General features: G+C 52.6%; 2 protein-coding genes across 2 annotated transcripts; both read left to right on the top strand.

Moving 5' to 3' along the window:
* Positions 1 to 1,694: 1,694 nt before the first annotated feature.
* nde1 (nuclear distribution protein NudE) lies at positions 1,695 to 3,596 on the top strand (the record flags this gene model as incomplete). The annotated part of the gene is made up of 2 exons (XM_025527845.1): positions 1,695 to 1,931; positions 2,016 to 3,596. 2 exons carry the CDS (start codon positions 1,695 to 1,697, stop codon positions 3,594 to 3,596), a joined length of 1,818 nt encoding a protein of 605 aa, XP_025384315.1.
* A 4,901-nt stretch (positions 3,597 to 8,497) lies between these two features.
* BO83DRAFT_381508 (acetyl-CoA carboxylase ACC1) lies at positions 8,498 to 16,406 on the top strand. The gene is made up of 3 exons (XM_025532010.1): positions 8,498 to 9,134; positions 9,210 to 9,380; positions 9,451 to 16,406. Exons 1-3 carry the CDS (start codon positions 8,985 to 8,987, stop codon positions 15,979 to 15,981), a joined length of 6,852 nt encoding a protein of 2,283 aa, XP_025384316.1. The 5' UTR covers positions 8,498 to 8,984; the 3' UTR covers positions 15,982 to 16,406.
* Positions 16,407 to 16,547: the final 141 nt, after the last annotated feature.

The following is a 16,547-nucleotide window of genomic DNA, read 5'->3' on the forward strand; positions in this document are numbered from 1 at the left end:
GTCAGGAGGATGTTACGATTTTTGAGAAGTTGATTCTCGCAATTGACAACGCCCAGGGAAATGATATCACAATTTAAAGCAGGATATTTGGCTGATGATTCAGGTATTCAGCTGGTTCTCCATATTTCATTCTTTTTCCCACGGGTTTAGGTCAAGGACTTGAGCTTTATCTATGAATTCTAAATTTGGACGAGCATTCTGAGACATACCTCAATACGTAATAGGTTGTTCATTAGTACCAAATACTATCATCTTTTAGTATAAGAAATAAGAGACCGAAGTAGTCGTTGTCACGACCTAGATCTGGGTTCAGCAGAATGATATACAGAAGAATGTTATTCTGCGGATATCATAAGGATCGTCACCCACAAACGCTTACGGACGCGAGCTCCACGTTCTGGTATTCGTGTTGGAGGGCCAGTGTCGAGAGCGAAGTATGTATATGAGAGCTGGAATTCAAGCCTTTGGGTGGACTTAAGGTCTTGCAGCATCTATGTGGACGGTCTTCTTTTCGCTAGACCGTGGCGATGTTTGAAGGCAACAGCGCTGCGATACAACCTTCAAATGAGGAAGAATGTTTCGGGTATAATACAGTAGGTCTTATAGCAGGTTATAATCGCAACCGCGACTGCGACCGTTCAATGGCCGCCAGCAGTCCTATCAGATCCGAGAATGCTCTTGGGATGCCTGAGGGCCATCTGATTGGTGCGCAATGTTCACTGGCGGCCGACCAGACAACAGACCAATCGTGGGGTGACACCAGAGAGATAGTCTACTACTAGTAGACCTCACCTGGCTGGGGTGGTCATCTGAATGGAAGCGCACTAGTGAGTCGGGATCATATGTTGACGCTCCAAGAAATGAGGGAACTAGTATAGAATATAGAGTTCAGTTCCATGGTTCAGGCAGAAAGGGAAGTACTTACGTGGTCTGGATAAGCATCTAGGGAATGCGGAATAGCAAATCAAATGCAGAGTGATAGAATCTATCCAGTAGCTAGTAGCATATGATGAATAGATAGATAGATGGATGGCATCTGACTGTTGTTGCCCAGGCAGAGGATGTTATTCTGGACTGTTGATGATCGGCAACCTCAGGCCGCGAGACCACGGGGGACTCGGGCGTAAGTTACGGTAACCCGTCACGACCGGTAAAGGCGGTTGTTGACAGCCAGACCCCGTGCCACTGCCGCCATTGGCTGATTGGATCTTGCGCCCGTCCCGTCCGCTCTGGATAGCATCACCATCCATCTACCCAACTACTCTCCCCTCAAAACATTCTCCCTTCCTCCCCCTCCCCTCCTCTCCCCTCCCTCCTTCCCCTATCCCTTTCCCTCTGTGAGGGATTCAATCAAGGTAAGTCAATTTGCTAAGACCATTCTGGTCTTGGTATTCGTTCAGCGATCTGGTCCTTTCTACTCGCCCGCCTCGTCCTGTCTCCTTCCTGGCGTCCACGCCTTCTCACCGTCGCAAGCGTTCCCGGCTGCCTGCGACACCGCCTCGGCCCCTCCGCCATCACCACCAGTTCACGCACGGTTGTTGTGACTGCCCGCGTGTTCATGCTCTCGACCCTGGCCTCCCCTTCTCCCATCCAAACCATTCTATAAATCTCCCCCCCTTCTCCCGGGGTCTCTCTGACGTGGTCCCCTGGAGCGTGCGTTCCGATCGCCGGTTTCGTCTGCTGGTGCCGCAATCATGCCATCGGCCGACGCTTCTTCGTCCGCCCGCCCCAACGGGACCAGCTCGCGGTCTGATCAGCTCGCTTATTACAAGGCGCAATATGAACAGTTAGAAGCCGAACTGGCGGAGTTCCAGGCTTCCAGCCGGGAACTGGAAGCGGAGCTGGAGAAGGATATCGAGGCGTCGGAGAAGCGGGAGCGGGTATTGAAGGAGAAGCTGGAAAACCTGAGATACGAGGTTGATGAATGGAAGGTGAGCCTGACGTGTTCCTGGTCCCTCAAACTTCCCTCGTGGGAGGCTTGAAGATCTCCAAGGTTAACGGGAACCCCCTTGCAGTCCAAATTCAAGCAGTCCAAGTCGGAGGCCAACACGGCCCAGAATTCGCTGCAGAAGGAAATCACAACCTTGCGAGACACCAACCGAACCCTGCAGTTGAGACTACGTGATACGGAAGTTGCGAACGATGATTATGAGCGCCAGGCCCGCCACACCACTTCGTCCCTGGAGGATATGGAGCAGAAATATAACATGGCCATTGAGCGCAGCGTTTTGTTGGAAGACGAGGTGAAGGCCGGAGAAAAAGAGCGCGAGGCTCTCCGCATTCAGTGCCAGCGTCTTCGGGATGAATTATCGGAGCAGAAACTTGACAACGAAATTCTTCAGGAGAAGCTTCGCCATGAGCAGTACGGCGGTCGGCGCAAGAAGCCGACACCTTTGTCCCGCACGTCATCGTCAACGCCGCAGGCTCCCGAGATCTTCGATCGCTCCCCGGGCACGTCCGCTGTGTCATCTCCCCTATTTGTTCGTACGCCGATGAAGTCCTCGTTGATGGGTGTTACTGCGGCTCCTCCATCGCCACCGATGTCTGAGACATCGGTCAGTGTGACCAACATGATGGCCAATATGCGCAAGACTGTTCATGCTACTGCTGGATTTCCGCTCCAGAAAGCTTCAGGATCCGAGTCTCTCATGGGCTCCCGGTCGATGTATGACGCCAGACCCAACAAATCATCCCGATCTCGCACCACTGGCAATGCAAGCAACAATACCCGTTCTACCGCGTCCACGGCCACTTCCCGGATTAGCTTGACGAAGCCCGCAAATTTCGGCAACTCGATCAACTCGATCAATTCCCCGCGAAGCGAGAATGATGACCAAAAGAGCAGTCTGCCCAAATCGGGTTCGTTGTTCCAGATTCGGGGGCTCATTGGCAAGATGCAGCAGCTGGAGGAAAGAGTCCAGTCAGCCAAATCCAAGCTGCCTCCTCCGTCCGACTCGCCGTCTCGCGCCTCTTCGCGTTCCGGTTCGATCTCCGTGAATGGTGGAAGTCCTGTTGCTTCCACTATCACTATGCGACGAAACTCGCGCAAGCGGTTGAGCGGTAGCAGTTTCAGTTCGTCGATCCGGGATAATGATGGCACGGCGTCATCTGTCTCCAACAACCGACCATCCTTTGGCACGCGCAATGGAGGCGACAGCCGACCTAGCAGCCGTACTAGCTACTCCAGCGCCTTCAGCCAAAGTACGCACCCAAGCATCGCGCCGTCGACACGCCCAGAGAGCCGCCAGAGCCGGACCAAGACTCCTTTAGGACATTATTCGACAAACCCTACGACGGAGAGCCGGCGGCCGCGGTCGTCGCTGAGCAACCCGTCAGGGCAGAATGGCTCGGTGAACGGCATGTCCAACATCGATGAAGATGAGGACCAAAGCTTAGCGTTCCGCCTGTCCGTTCAAGCCAAGATTAGCGAAGCTCGTGAGACCCGCTACCCGCCATACTCTACGGCGACTCTGCCGAAAAGACGGACACCTAGCGGCATCCCGGCGCCACGCACCTTGCGAACCAGCACTGGCGGAGGCATGACATCCCCAGATCCGAAGGCCACCAAGTTTGGCGACCTCGGCGAGACATTCTAAGCTTCATCTTGTTCTTTTCCCTTGTTCTTCTTTCAAATACCCCTCTTTTATCCCCGAACGGCAATTGATTTCAAGGGGTTTTATGATGTTCACGGCCGGTACGCAGGTTTTTTGATTCGCTTCTTTATTCCCCTTTTACCCTTGTCATCCCTCTTTTGCATCATTTTCATATTTCTCTTATTCATTGATTCCCTTCGACATTGTTCCATTTACATCGACTACCCCTGGCACTTTTTTTGAAAGAATGCCCCACCTAGAGGGGGTCAGATCATTTGGCGGACTTGTTTAGACAGGTTCATAGACATCTGCTTTATCAAACTTATCGGAAAGTGGCATCCCATATGTGGCGGGATGGCCTTCGAGTCTGTACAGTCAGTGGCGGCGGAGTTGGAATTGTGACCGGTTGACTGGCGCATGGAAGGTTCTTCTAGCCGGGAGGCTTGTCCTCCACCGGCGTCCAAGCTGTATCTCAGCACCTGATTTCTTTGATGTTATGCTGTTGCTGTGTATTGAGAGAGATGCCTAGGCGTTAGGTAAATACCCAGTGACTTGGATGGATGATTTGCGTAGGCTGCACAGATTTTATGTGGCAGACATTCGAGACCTGATCGTTATCTGGCATGTAGTTCTTAATGCGCCGATCTGCACGACCATGATCCCAAGTAGGGGATGCTGAAGGGACGTGTCACTGCATGGGTGGCACCCACCCACGACTTCATGTTGCAACGCCCACACCTTCTCAGACAGCCACTAGTTATCTAATATTGATCTAAAAGATCAGATCGTATAATCTTTATCCTCCACAATGACCTACTGTTATCGGCCTTCACATGGTCGCTACAAATTGACATATGCAACAGAGAGAGCACTAACTCATCCCCTCAACTTTGTCAAAGTACTACTAAGTGTAGTAAGAAAATAGTAACCACGAGTCGGCCACCCCCTCGGATTTTATACTTAGTGCCTCCCTCTGACATCCCATGGCACCCACCCAATCCGGTGTATTCTCACCTCCGCCTCCCTCCCTCTCCCTAAGTTCTCACCTAATCCTAAATAGATACTACCTCACTGACTACGTAGAACTACTAGTATTAAACCCCGACACCATTCATCCATCCATCCATCATCCTTCCCTTCCCACATGAACGAGAACAACCCCCGGTCCGAAACAAGCACACAAAAGCCTAGTGTCTAACATCTGACTACAGACGATGGGAATGGAAGACAATAGAATCATCTATCGGGTTTAGGTTCAAGTTCTATTGTTTTGGTTTGCTTTCCTTCTGTCTCGTGTTTTGCTTTTTCCGGAGGTCGGGGGCCGGGGGCGTGTGTATGTGTCAGACCGTGAAACTCCGAAATGGAGGAGCCGCTCGGCGGGCGGAGGATTGATATCATCCTGCAGGATTTCGGGGACTCGTATTGTTGTCTTTTTTTTCTTATGCGGGTAGGTAGGTAAAATGTGGGTTTGGGTTTGGATGTGGGATTAATTGGGGGGTAGTTACTAAGGGTTCAAAGAATGTAGATTAGATGTAAGGTGGTGGTGGTGGTGTATTGGAAATGTTTTGGGGAGGGTAATGTATGGATTAGTAAGTTGGTGTTTTTATTCTACAGTGCCAGGTAGATTAGTATAGTATTGTCTGTTGTCATTTGATTTTCTGCTGTTTCTTTAAAGAGTTGTTTTGGGTTTCTGGGTAGTTGAAAATAGTAGTAAGTAGTATGAAGCTACGGGTTATATATAGTGGCCGTACGACGAACTGAACCATGGCAATAGCAGTGACAATAGTTTATAAAGGTTATATACGGTCACAACGAGTTACTAATCGCTAGAAATAGCTTTGGGAAATTAGTTCAGTACGCATATTATCTTATAATTAATCTCTAGCCAGAATTGTTGTTACACACAATATTAGTAGCACAAGGGTTTTATAACTTCATAGATCTATGAGAGTATATCAGCGTGCTTAACCAACCAAGTACTAGATTGCCGTGTTTTGTTCCACACTTACAAGTAACAAAGCAGTGATGACTATAGACTTCGATTTCATATCGTTTGAGGCAATGGATCAACATGAGTGTGTAATGGTATACTGTATGGACAGGATATGTTGGTGGCTCAGAACATAAGGGTATAGTCCTGTGCAACTCTTCCACTGAATGTGAATGTAACTCAGATGGACTATCTTCATAATTTGTTGAGTGGTCTATTCTACGCCTTGCAAGGATCAGATAACCAAGGGAGAACCATGACCTGAGTTGATGAGCTCAGCCCTGCTTCTGCCAAACGGATAGCGGATGCACGATCATTGAATCTAGAAAGCCCCACGCCAGATCCAAACAATATACAGTAAGCCTGAAAAGGTAACTCCTATTTGATACCCAGATAAGTAGGGATGCCCGCCACCGGCATCAGTTTCCCCAATTGACAAGGAGAACCCACAAATAATGAGGGATCCTTAATTCCTGAAAGGTTACGCCAGGAATAGACTAGTCCCTGCACGGCCTTCTCGACTATCAGGTCTCATCGCAAGACCATGTGTTCGAGGCCCGAGCCTCTCTTATTGAGAAACTATGTACGCTGGTTGATACCTGGCAGACTGTGGCCACTGGCCACACGAGTCATGGATCCGTTCAACCGAATCCACCGCAACGTGTTTGTTAATGCCGTGGTGGGAGGCTCGGAGGAACTGCCGAGCCAGTTCTTGTCTTTTGGGTTTGGTTGAAGTGATATTGAGCTTGCTTTTGCTCTTAAATGAGGTGGAGGCTCTACCAGTTCACTCTTAGTGGAGTCGGCTGATGACGATGAGTGGGATACTACAGTCCACAAGTTGAGTACGGATACCCTTGGGGTATCTATCATCGACAATGGACGAACTGGGACTGTTCGGGATATTTATGATCAGAGTGTCGAAGAGGTCGAACAAGATGCATGTCGAACCTCGCACGAGCGTTTTTCCCAAAGGGGGCTAGTGGCCGGCAATTTTGATGAGGGCGGGCGTCCCGTGATTTCCCACGATCCCAACGGGATGACAACTCCATTGCACTTGATTGGCGGGAAACAGTGGGGTCGTCAACACAGTCCCAAAATGGTTAGTGTAGGGATGGGACTTTGCAGCAAACAATGTGGATCCAGGTTTTTTTCTTTCTTTCTTTTTTTTTTTTTCCTACGGATACTCACTATTGAAATGCACTTCCGAGTTGGCCAGTCGGGCACCATCCAGTCCAGACTGTCCAGTAGTCGGTCTCTTTTTCATCCTCAACCCAAAAAGGGATGGAACCCGGTACCATGGCTGGATCCCCAAGCGCCTTGGGGTTGGAGGGATTCCTGGCTTGAGCGGGTCAGTCAAAGTACAATGTCCCTGGTTATTGCAAATTTGTATCGTCCTGGGAGTACCGGACAAAGTCTGAATAAATTAAATCTATGATTAGTAGGAGATGAATCATTGTCACTAGGATGCTACCATTAGATGCTAACTACTTATTACCTTATCAACGATTACTATTGATACTTATCTAGCTATGCTTATAGTATCTGCCAGTAATTGATGATCGGACCGGACTGATGGATATTAGATAGTACTAGTAAGTACGTAGATGGAGTTTTGGATAAATTACCGGCTTCCCAATATAAGCTTGTATTATCCCGATGTGATCCCGTCAGGCTCTGGTTTCGCTCTCCGAGCCCCGGAGTATCTTTACCCTCAATTCGGAGCATAGAAGTTCGGTCAAAATGCGATTTGCAATTCTCATTCTACTTACTATGTACTACTACTATCTACCCGGCAGGAGGGACGGTCTGAATTGACAGCTCATGACGGGGCCCGACAACTCTCTACTAGTGAGTTAGTGGATTGGTTCCGAGTATGGCGGGAATGTTCACTCGGTGTTCAAGGCCAAAAGCCAAGGCCCGCCATGATGATCGTCCGGGTTTTGAGCACCAACTTGAATCTGTTGGCTTGTCGGGGAATTCCCCAACTACAACTCCGGACTAGATACTACTCCGTAGACAGCACTCACTAGCGAGCGAGCAAGCTGGGTTCAACTCTATCCTGTCCGTCCTATCATGCGCCCCATGCACATTTACTCCGTACCTTGCTTGGTCTCATGCTTTTGGCCCCCTCCAAATCCTCGGGACTTGCATCCAGGGTGACATGGCACACTACGCGGTGAGACCGCCAATGAGTCGTCGGTGAGATTTGGCACATGCCTGTTCTGTTCCATCCCTTCTTAGGTAGCAGTCAAAACCCGCATGAAAGGGAGAGGGGTTTTGCTGGAGAGAGAAGATAACAGTACAGCAAGTGTATGTACTATGGAGTAGAGATGTTGCAGTGAGGAACCATGGACCGGATCGGGGAGGGATTGGCTGCAGCAGCGGATTGTTGACCCGACAAATGCTGGGGATCCAGCCAGACAAAACTGGTGGGAAGCCCGACGTCATGGGCCCAACAAGCCGTACCGCTAGTTGGGAGACTTTCTTTTCGGTCCATCGGGGCGGCGGGCGGCCACCTGGTGGTCTCGCGCTATTCTTTTCCTTCCCTTCCCTTCCTTCTAGTCTACTAGTCTAGTATTATTTTCCCTCGACAGCTTTTGCCGGTCTGTGGAAAAACCCACCTTTAGTTCCTTTTTGATTAAATAATTATTTTTTATTTTTTCTGTAAAATGATTTTTAAAAAATAATTTTACATTTTATCTCTTCTTTGGTGACCCATCCACCTCTCCGCGTATTTTTCCGTTCTGCACATTTCCCTGTACATTTACCGGTTCGAGCAATTATACGCCTCGTCCAGTAGTCCAGCTCCATTTATTATTTCTCTGCTCTTCCCTTTTCTTCTTCCCCGTCGACCTCTTTTCTTCTTCCACTTCCCCTTCTTCCTCCTCCCCCCTCTTCTCCAAACCACTACTCCTCCTTTTTCAAGTGTCATTGCTTGCTTGCTTGACTGTCCCAAGGTGGTCCCAGTAAGTTCTCCATCTCACCCTTCCCAATGCCTTAAATTCCCTCCCGCACGTCCTCCGCGACTGGCCGCATGAAACATTGTCCTCGACCTCAACTCCATCTCAAACCTACCCTGCGCCTTGCTTAAAGCTGACTCTCACCCTCCCTCTTACTCAGCCCTGAGGAATTGAATCCTTCGTGTCTCATCTGCCCTCCCCCGCCTCTTTCTCCTATACCTTCGCCATTCCTAGTTAGCTCTTGGAGGGCTTAATTTCATCTACATTCTATACTACGCCACTTTTCCTCCGACGCCTCACGGACAGTCATTGCGCCTTCTCCCTCCTCTTCTCTTCGCCTTGACGCCTCTTCCAATACTTCGTCCCCCCTATTCTTCTTGAATAATCCGGCTTCTTCTATCGCATGGGAATTTTATAATACCTAATATCCAACCTTGCATCATGAGCGCTCCCAACGATCACCCCAGTGCGCGTGCCGCGCAACACAACCTCGCTTCACATTTCATTGGTGGTAACAACCTGAATGCCGCACCGCCCAGCAGCGTCAAGGACTTTGTGGCCAGCCATGAGGGTCACTCCGTCATCAGCTCGGTGAGTTTTGCGGGGTACCGATGAGTTGGTCGGGCAAGAGTGCAGGAGCAACCCATTCTAACAGGCTTTCCTCAGGTTCTGATCGCCAACAACGGTATCGCGGCCGTTAAGGAGATTCGTTCCGTCCGGAAATGGGCTTATGAAACTTTCGGCAATGAGCGTGCCATCCAGTTCACAGTGATGGCCACGCCAGAAGATCTGCACGCAAATGCCGACTACATTCGTATGGCGGATCAATATGTTGAGGTGCGTGGTCATGCTGTGCAACCAGCGTTTCCTCCCCGTGTGTGAGCATGTCGGCTGACAGGAATTCCAGGTTCCCGGAGGCACGAATAACAACAACTACGCCAACGTCGATCTGATCGTCGATGTCGCTGAACGTATGGACGTCCACGCCGTGTGGGCCGGCTGGGGTCACGCCTCTGAGAACCCCCGTTTACCCGAAGCCCTGGCTGCTTCCCCCAAGAGAATCATCTTCATTGGTCCCCCCGCCTCTGCGATGCGCTCGCTTGGTGACAAGATCTCCTCCACAATCGTCGCTCAGCACGCTGGTGTCCCTTGTATCCCCTGGTCTGGAACGGGCGTGGACGATGTCCGGATCGACGACAAGGGTATCGTTACCGTTGATGACGATGTCTACAACCGGGGTTGCACGTTCTCGCCCGAGGAGGGTCTGCAGAAGGCCAAGGAGATCGGATTCCCTGTCATGATCAAGGCCTCCGAAGGTGGTGGTGGTAAGGGTATTCGTAAGGTTGAGCGGGAGGAGGACTTCGTCAGCCTGTACAATGCCGCTGCCAACGAAATTCCCGGTTCCCCCATCTTCATCATGAAGCTCGCTGGTAACGCCCGTCACTTGGAAGTCCAGCTGCTGGCCGATCAGTACGGTAACAACATCTCCCTCTTCGGTCGTGATTGTTCCGTGCAGCGTCGTCACCAGAAGATTATCGAAGAGGCGCCCGTCACGATCGCCAAGCCCATCACTTTCCAGGCTATGGAGCGCGCCGCTGTGAGCCTTGGTCGCTTGGTCGGTTACGTCTCGGCTGGTACTGTGGAGTACCTGTACTCCCACGCTGACGACAAGTTCTACTTCTTGGAATTGAACCCCCGTCTGCAGGTCGAGCACCCGACCACGGAGATGGTTTCCGGAGTCAACCTGCCGGCTGCCCAGCTCCAGATTGCCATGGGTATCCCTCTGCACCGCATCCGCGACATCCGTCTGCTGTACGGCGTCGACCCCAACACCTCCGGGGAGATCGACTTCGATTTCTCCAACGAGGAGAGCTTCCAGACTCAGCGCCGCCCGCAGCCCAAGGGACACACCACCGCTTGCCGTATCACTTCTGAGGATCCCGGCGAGGGTTTCAAGCCTTCCAGCGGTACCATGCACGAATTGAACTTCCGCAGTTCCTCCAACGTCTGGGGTTACTTCTCCGTCGGTACGGCTGGTGGTATCCATAGCTTCTCTGACAGTCAGTTCGGTCACATCTTCGCCTACGGTGAGAACCGTTCCGCATCCCGGAAGCACATGGTCATTGCCCTGAAGGAACTCAGCATTCGTGGTGATTTCCGTACCACGGTTGAGTACCTGATCAAGCTTCTCGAGACCCCGGCCTTCGAGGACAACACGATCACCACCGGCTGGTTGGATCAGCTGATCTCTAACAAGCTGACCGCTGAGCGTCCTGACACGGTCGTCGCCGTTCTGTGTGGAGCTGTTACCAAGGCTCACCAGGCTAGCGAGGCTGGTGTTGAGGAATACCGCAAGGGACTGGAAAAGGGTCAGGTACCCTCCAAGGACGTCTTGAAGACAGTCTTCCCTGTGGATTTCATCTACGAAGGCCAGCGGTACAAGTTCACTGCCACCCGCGCCAGCCTTGACAGCTACCACCTCTTCATCAACGGTTCCAGGTGCTCCGTGGGCGTGCGCGCTCTGGCTGACGGTGGTCTGTTGGTCCTTCTGAACGGCCGCAGTCACAACGTCTACTGGAAGGAGGAGCCCGCCGCCACTCGTCTGAGTGTGGATGGCAAGACTTGCCTTCTCGAGCAGGAGAACGATCCCACCCAGTTGCGTACCCCCTCTCCTGGTAAGCTGGTCAAGTTCACCGTCGAGAACGGCGAGCACGTCAAGGCGGGCCAGCCCTTCGCTGAAGTCGAGGTCATGAAGATGTACATGCCCCTGATCGCCCAGGAAGACGGTATCGTCCAGCTTATCAAGCAGCCCGGAGCCACTCTGGAGGCCGGTGACATCCTTGGTATCCTCGCTTTGGATGACCCGTCTCGCGTGAAGCACGCCCAGCCCTTCACTGGCCAGCTTCCCGATCTTGGTCCCCCTCAGGTTGTGGGTAGCAAGCCCCCTCAGAGGTTCTTCCTCTTGCACAGCATCCTTGAGAACATCCTCAAGGGATACGACAACCAGGTCATCATGAACGCCACCCTCAAGGAGCTGGTCGAAGTCCTCCGTAACCCCGATCTTCCTTACGGCGAGTGGAACGCCCAGTCCTCTGCTCTGCACTCTCGCATGCCCCAGAAGCTCGACAGCCAGCTCCAGAACATCGTCGACAAGGCCCGCGCCCGTAAGGCTGAGTTCCCTGCCAAGCAGCTTCAGAAGACTGTCCAGCGTTTCATCGAGGAGAATGTCAACCCCGCTGATGCTGAGATCCTCAAGACCACGCTGCTTCCTCTGACCGAGGTCATCAACAAGTACCTGGATGGTCTTAAGGTCCACGAGTTCAATGTCTTCATTGGTCTCCTGGAACAGTACTATGAGGTGGAGAAGCTCTTCGCTGGCCGCAACCTCCGCGATGAAGACTCTATCCTGAAGCTTCGTGACGAGAACAAGGAGGACATTGGCAAGGTCGTTCAGACCGTCCTCTCCCACAGCCGCATTGGTGCCAAGAACAACCTCATCCTCGCCATTCTGGCCATGTACCGCCCCAACCAGCCCAACGTCGGCAATGTCTCCAAGTACTTCAAGCCCATCCTGAAGAAGCTGACTGAGTTCGAGTCTCGCGCTGCTGCCAAGGTCACTCTTAAGGCCCGTGAGCTTCTGATCCAGTGTGCCCTCCCATCCTTGGAGGAGCGCCTGTCCCAGATGGAACTCATCCTGCGTTCGTCGGTTGTCGAGTCCAGCTATGGTGAGACCGGCTGGGAGCACCGTGAGCCCGATTCCCAGGTCCTCAAGGAGGTGGTGGACTCCAAGTACACCGTCTTCGACGTGCTGCCGCGCTTCTTCGTTCACCAGGATGTCTGGGTTACTCTGGCTGCTCTTGAGGTCTACGTGCGCCGCGCTTACCGTGCCTACACTGTCAAGGGTATCCAGTACTCTGCTTCCGGAGAGGTTCCACTGCTCTCTTGGGACTTCACTCTTGACAAGCTGGGACAGCCCGAGTTCGGCCCTATCACCACTGACCCGTCGACCCCCAGCACCCCTACAGCTGAGATGAACCCCTTCAAGCGGATCAACTCCATCAGTGACATGTCGTACCTGGTTGGCGACGGCAACGAGTCCATGAGAAAGGGTGCCATCATCCCTGTTCAGTACCTGGAGGATGCTGAGGAGTTCCTTCCCAGAGCCCTCGAGATCTTCCCCAGAGCTGGCTCGAAGAAGAAGGCCAGTGACAACGGCCTTCTCGCTAACCTGGAGGGCAAGCGCCGCCCTGCTCCCCGGGTTGAGAACGAGAATGAGTTGACTGGTGTCCTCAACGTCGCCATTCGTGATGTGGAGGATCTTGACGACAACCAGATCGTCTCCCAGATCAACAACATGCTGGCAGACCTCAAGGAAGAACTGCTTGCTCGTCGCATCCGCCGTGTCACCTTCATCTGCGGCAAGAACGGTATCTACCCCGGATACTTCACTTTCCGTGGCCCCAACTACGATGAGGATGAGAGTATCCGCCACAACGAGCCTGCCCTTGCCTTCCAGCTGGAGCTCGGTCGTCTGTCCAAGTTCAAGATCAAGCCTGTCTTCACCGAGAACCGGAACATCCACGTCTACGAGGCTCTCGGAAAGGGCCCTGAGAACGACAAGGCTGTGGACAAGCGCTACTTCGTTCGTGCCGTCGTGCGCCCCGGTCGCCTGCGCGATGATATTCCCACTGCGGAGTACCTGACCTCAGAGGCTGACCGTCTCATGAATGACATTCTGGACGCCCTGGAGATTATTGGCAACAACAACTCCGATCTGAACCACATCTTCATCAACTTCTCCCCTGTCTTCAACCTGCAGCCTAAGGATGTCGAGGAGGCCCTCGCCGGTTTCTTGGAGCGCTTCGGCCGTCGTCTCTGGAGACTGCGTGTTACCGGTGCTGAAATCCGCATTCTGTGCACCGACCCCGTCACCGGTGTTCCCTACCCCCTGCGCGTGATCATCACCAACACCTACGGATTCATCATCCAGGTTGAGCTGTACATTGAGAAGAAGACTGAGAAGGGCGAGTGGATCTTCCACAGCATTGATGGTGGCAGCAACAAGCTGGGCTCCATGCACTTGCGTCCTGTCTCCACTCCTTACCCTACCAAGGAATGGCTGCAGCCCAAGCGCTACAAGGCCCACCTCATGGGTACTCAGTACGTCTATGACTTCCCTGAGCTCTTCAGACAAGCCTTCCAGAACAGCTGGACCAAGGCCATTGCCAATATCCCCTCCTTGGCCGACCAGCGCCCTCCTGTTGGCGAGTGCATTGACTACAGCGAGCTTGTTCTTGATGAGCATGACAACCTGGTCGAGATCTCCCGCGGCCCTGGCACCAACACCCATGGTATGGTTGGTTGGATCGTCACTGCCCGTACCCCCGAGTATCCCCGTGGTAGACGCTTCATCATTGTTGCCAACGACATCACCTTCCAGATTGGTTCCTTCGGTCCCGCTGAAGACAAGTTCTTCCACAAGTGCACTGAACTGGCTCGCAAATTGGGTATCCCTCGTATCTACCTTTCTGCCAACTCCGGTGCTCGTATCGGCATGGCTGACGAGTTGATTCCTTACTTCTCCGTCGCCTGGAACGACCCCGAGAACCCCGCCGCCGGTTTCAAGTACCTGTACTTCACTCCCGAGGTTAAGCAGAAGCTTGATGCTAGCAAGAAGAAGGAAGTCATCACTGAGGAGATCCAGGATGAGGGTGAGGTGCGCCACAAGATCACCACCGTCATCGGTGCCAAGGACGGTCTGGGTGTCGAGTGTCTCAAGGGCTCCGGTCTTATTGCCGGTGCCACCTCCAAGGCTTACGAAGACATCTTCACCATCACCCTCGTTACTTGCCGTTCCGTTGGTATTGGTGCCTACCTTGTCCGTCTTGGACAGAGAGCCATCCAGGTCGAGGGCCAGCCCATCATCCTCACTGGTGCCCCCGCTATCAACAAGCTGTTGGGTAGAGAAGTGTACACTTCCAACTTGCAGCTTGGTGGCACTCAGATCATGTACCGCAACGGTGTGTCCCACATGACTGCCAACGATGACTTCGAGGGTGTGCAGAAGATTGTCGAGTGGATGTCCTTCGTCCCCGACAGGAAGGGTGCCCCCATCCCTATCCGCCCCTGGTCCGACACTTGGGACCGCGATGTCGCCTACTACCCTCCCTCCAAGCAGCCCTACGATCCCCGCTGGCTCATTGCCGGTAAGGAAGACGAGGAAGGCTTCCTGCCTGGTCTGTTCGATACTGGCTCTTTCGAGGAGGCTCTTGGAGGCTGGGCTCGCACCGTGGTTGTTGGTCGTGCCAGACTCGGTGGCATTCCCATGGGTGTGATTGCTGTTGAGACTCGCTCCGTTGAGAACGTCACTCCTGCCGACCCTGCCAACCCTGACTCCATGGAGATGGTCGCCAACGAAGCTGGTGGTGTCTGGTACCCCAACTCCGCCTACAAGACCGCCCAGGCCCTCCGTGACTTCAACAACGGTGAGCAGCTTCCTGTTATGATCCTGGCTAACTGGAGAGGTTTCTCCGGTGGTCAGCGTGACATGTACAACGAGGTCCTCAAGTACGGTTCTTACATCGTCGATGCCCTCGTCAAGTACGAGCAGCCCATCTTCATCTACATCCCGCCCCATGGTGAGCTTCGTGGTGGATCCTGGGTTGTTGTCGATCCCACCATCAACCCCGACCAGATGGAGATGTATGCCGACGTGGAGGCCCGTGGTGGTGTCCTCGAGCCCGAGGGTATCGTCAACATCAAGTACCGTCGCGACAAGCAGCTCGACACTATGGCTCGTCTGGATGCCACCTATGGCGAGCTCCGCCGCTCTCTCGAGGACCAGTCCCTCAGCAAGGAGCAGCTCTCTGATATCAAGGCCAAGATGGCTGCCCGCGAGGAGCAGCTTCTGCCCGTCTACCTGCAGATTGCTCTGCAGTTTGCTGATCTCCACGACCGTGCTGGCCGCATGGAGGCCAAGAACACCATCCGCCATCCCCTCACCTGGAAGAACGCCCGTCGCTTCTTCTACTGGCGTCTGCGCCGCAGACTCAGCGAGGAGCTTATTGTCAAGCGCATGGTTGCTGCCGCTCCCAACCCTGCTGCTCGCGACGGCTCTGTTGCTATCCCTGCTGGTTCCAACGCCCCTGTCTTGACTGAGTCCGCTCGTGCTGTGCACCTCCGCACTCTGCACAGCTGGACTGGCCTGCTCGACGAGGAACTGCAGCGCGAAGACCAGCGCGTCGCCACCTGGTACGAGGAGAACAAGAAGGCCATCCAGACCAAGGTCGACTCTCTCAAGGCCGAGAGCGTGGCCACGGAAGTTGCCCAGCTGCTCCTCAACAACCGTGACGGTGCTCTGAAGGGTGTGCAGCAGATCCTCAGCGTTCTCCCCGTGGAGGAGAAGGAGGCTGTTCTCAAGTACCTTTCTTCCAACTAAGAGCATCATTCATGATCTTCCCTTCCCCTTCATGAAGACGCTCAATAAAAAAGAGCCTTCATTCCCTTTTCTTTTTTTTCCCTTCTCAAAGAAACCTTTTATATAAAGCCTTTGGCATTATCATTGGACTAGGAGAAGGTCAAACTATCCTGCCCGCATTTACTTCACTTTCTACTTTTGGGTTCTGTTATCTTGCTGGCTGGGTTAATGGGGCTTCAAGCAAGTTAAACCAATGGGTACACGGATTGATTGGTATTGATTGAGTGATGCGATGCATATAACGTCGGTCATGTTACGTCTGTTTTATTTTTCTGATTACCTGTTTGTTGCCGGTCGGTTATTGAGCATGGTTTCTGTGTGGCTGTTCTGTATCTTACGACGCCTTTTCCTTTTGACAATGCAAATGATTACAATTTCAAGTGTGGAATTTTTCAAGTCGTATATCTGTAATATCTATGTAATTGTAACTGATTCTTAGTACTGGATCCATGAAGCAGGCAAAGATACGAATAGTTAAGGGGTAAGTGGAAGTAACTGAGGGGTAAGATAAACTAGAAGTTAGTTAA

Source organism: Aspergillus eucalypticola (genome assembly GCF_003184535.1).
Source record: "Aspergillus eucalypticola CBS 122712 chromosome Unknown BO83scaffold_28, whole genome shotgun sequence".
Classification (NCBI taxonomy): Eukaryota; Fungi; Ascomycota; class Eurotiomycetes; order Eurotiales; family Aspergillaceae; genus Aspergillus; species Aspergillus eucalypticola.

Bases quoted from the DNA above. Each gene is read 5' to 3' on its own strand.
- BO83DRAFT_381508 (XM_025532010.1), top strand. From the start codon at position 8,985: ATGAGCGCTCCCAACGATCACCCCAGTGCGCGTGCCGCGCAACACAAC. The intron at 9,135-9,209 runs GTGAGTTTTGCG...GGCTTTCCTCAG, and splicing joins GTCACTCCGTCATCAGCTCG to GTTCTGATCGCCAACAACGG. The intron at 9,381-9,450 runs GTGCGTGGTCAT...CAGGAATTCCAG, and splicing joins TGGCGGATCAATATGTTGAG to GTTCCCGGAGGCACGAATAA.